Below are 2,665 nucleotides of genomic sequence, written 5' to 3'. Positions count from 1 at the left end.
CGTGTTTTTAATATTCTGTTGGGAGCCGCCCAGAGCGGCTGGGGAAATCCAGCCAGATCAGATGGGCAGGATATAAATATATATTATTTATTATTATTACTCTTCTCTTCCAAATGAGAGCTTCAAGTGATACTGGGAGCTCACACTTCTCACTCAGCTTGTATACCTACTTCAGGCACATATGTAAGAGGCTCGCTTATCATTTTATTTCGGAAATGATGTCCCAATGAACTGCATTGTTTTATACTTTCCGAATGGCCATTTTATACTGCAGTTGTGCTCTACATTCTAAATCCAGCAAGAGCTAGAAACTGCTCCTTTTTCTTTCCCAATGTATTTCTTATCCATAATAATGATTTTGAGAATGGGTGTGGCGCGGGCACATTTTTATTCCCAAAGTGTGGCGCAGAAGTTTGGGAACAGACAGAACGGGCGCAGGCAGGGAGCCCCCTTGCAAACTGGATTCGGTGCAATCTAGATTGCAAAGTGGATCCCAGGCCAGCCCGCGCGCGGCGCTGCCCCCTCTGCGCCCCCTTCCTCTTGGCGCGCCCCCGGCGGCCAGCCCGGCGATGACCTCAGCCCAGGAGGCCGCGCGCTGTTGTGCGCAGTTGTCGGCGCGGGTCGCCTGGCGACGGGGCGGGGGCGCGCCCGGGGGAGGAGACGGGGGCGGGTCCCCGCGCCCAGCAGCCCTCCCCTTCAGACGTCATCTCCAGCCAATGGGAGGCGTCGGCGGTGAGCTCATCGCGGCCGGCGGAGGCTATATAGAGGGGGCGCGCGCGCTGGCCGGCGCCTTAGAGAGAGAGAGGCGCGCGGCGGGAGGAGGAGCGAGGCGCAGTCGGAGCGGGCGGGGGGAGGGTGGTCGCCGGCGGCGGCGTCTGGGGGGCGAGCCGAGCCCCGATCTGCCCAAGCCCCCGGAGGATCCCTTGCGCCAAGCGCCGGTTGCGCGCCGGCCCGTCGTCGAAGGGGAGGCGGGCGCGATCCGGCCGCCTGCCTGCCTGCCTGCCTGCCTCCCTCCGCAGCCGGCGGGGGAGAGGAGGAGGAGGAGGAGGAGGAGGAAGAGGATGGAAATTCCTTTCTACCATGACGACGTGTTGATCGCCTTGGCGGCCTCGGCGGCGGCGGCCCTTTCTCCCTCGGCGGCGCGCCCCGGCGGCGCCTTCCCCGACGGCTCCAGCATGATGAAGAAAGACGGGCTCTCCCTGGCGCTCGACCCGGGCGCGGCCGGCAAGAGCCACGGCGGGGGCGGCCCCCACCCCCACCCCCACCCGCAGCCCCCCAGCGGCGGCCCCGACGGCGCGGCGCTGCTCAGCTCGCCGGACCTGGGCCTGCTCAAGCTGGCCTCTCCCGAGCTGGAGCGCCTGATCATCCAGTCCAACGGCTTGGTGACCACCACGCCGACCAGCGGCGGCGGCGCCCACTTCCACTTCCCCAAAGGCGGCGGAGGAGGAGCAGGAGGCGGCGGCGCCCCCGACGAGCAGGAGTTCGCCGCCGGCTTCGTGAAGGCGCTGGAGGACCTGCACAACCAGAACCAGCTGGGCGGCGGCGGCGGCGGGGGTCCCGTCGGGGGCGAGCTGCCCTCGGCCGCCAGCCTGGCCCCGGCCTCGCAGCAGCAGCAGCAGCACGGCCCGCCGGAGCCCCCCATCTACGCCAACCTCAGCCCCTTCGCCGGCGCGGCCGGGGGCTACCCGGCGGACGGGAGCCCCTTCCCGGCGCCCTCGCGCCTGCCCCCGCCGCTCAAGGACGAGCCCCAGACGGTGCCCGAGGTGGCCAGCTTCGGCGACAGCCCCCCCCTCTCGCCCATCGACATGGACACGCAGGAGCGCATCAAGGCCGAGCGCAAGCGGCTGCGCAACCGCATCGCCGCCTCCAAGTGCCGCCGGCGGAAGCTGGAGCGCATCTCGCGCCTGGAGGAGAAGGTCAAGTCTCTCAAGAGCCAGAACACGGAGCTGGCCTCGACGGCCAACCTCCTCCGCGAGCAGGTGGCGCAGCTCAAGCAGAAGGTGCTCAGCCACGTCAACAGCGGCTGCCAGCTCCTGCCCCAGACGGCCGCCCAGCAGCAGCCCCCGCACCAGGTGCCGGCCTACTGAGCGCACGCCTCGACGGGGCGCCCCGCCAGACGGGACGGGCGCAGGCAGGAGCCCGGAGGAGGAGGACCATGCGCGGCGGGGGGGGGGGAGGAGGCCTCTCCTCTCCGCTCCGGACCCCGGCTCCTCTTCCGCGCGGATCCCCCCCCCCACGTCGGACAATGCAAAGGTGGACGGCTGCGGGCGCCGAAGGGGGGTCCCCCCCCCTCTCCAAGACTTCCTTTGGGGCCGCGCGCGCACACAGGACTTGAGACGTTTTTTAAAAACTTGCTGGAGGAGAGGGGCGCAGGATTTGGGGGAGGGGGCTGCTTTTGGAAGCTCCCACCCAGCGCAGCTGCCATTACCCAGTCTCAACCCCCCCCCGGACTTTGCCCCTCTTTCCCCACCCCTCCAACCGCCGCGTGCCCAGATGTGACTCTGCCTTCCACTCTCGGCCCTCCATTATTTCCCCCTCCTCCTCCTCCCGCCGTATTTATGTTTAATATGCCCCTCTTTTCTTGCGGTTTTTTGGGGGGAGGTTTGCCATTATATCCTATCTCTCTATCTATCATCACATTCCATTGTGCAGTAAAAATCCTGTG

At 66.5% G+C, this 2,665-nt stretch overlaps 1 protein-coding gene across 1 annotated transcript; it reads left to right on the top strand.

Annotated features, from left to right (window-relative positions):
• Positions 1-701: 701 nt before the first annotated feature.
• Positions 702-2,126, top strand: JUND (JunD proto-oncogene, AP-1 transcription factor subunit). The gene has a single exon (XM_082206518.1). It carries the CDS (start codon positions 717-719, stop codon positions 2,085-2,087), a length of 1,371 nt encoding a protein of 456 aa, XP_082062644.1. The 5' UTR covers positions 702-716; the 3' UTR covers positions 2,088-2,126.
• Positions 2,127-2,665: the final 539 nt, after the last annotated feature.

The sequence above is a fragment of the Podarcis vaucheri genome (assembly GCF_965113315.1).
Source record: "Podarcis vaucheri genome assembly, chromosome: 18".
Taxonomy (NCBI): Eukaryota; Metazoa; Chordata; class Lepidosauria; order Squamata; family Lacertidae; genus Podarcis; species Podarcis vaucheri.
This window is presented reverse-complemented; position numbering and strand designations above follow the sequence as displayed.

Excerpts from the sequence above, each read along its gene's own strand:
- JUND (XM_082206518.1), top strand. The coding sequence starts at position 717 with ATGGGAGGCGTCGGCGGTGAGCTCATCGCGGCCGGCGGAGGCTATATA.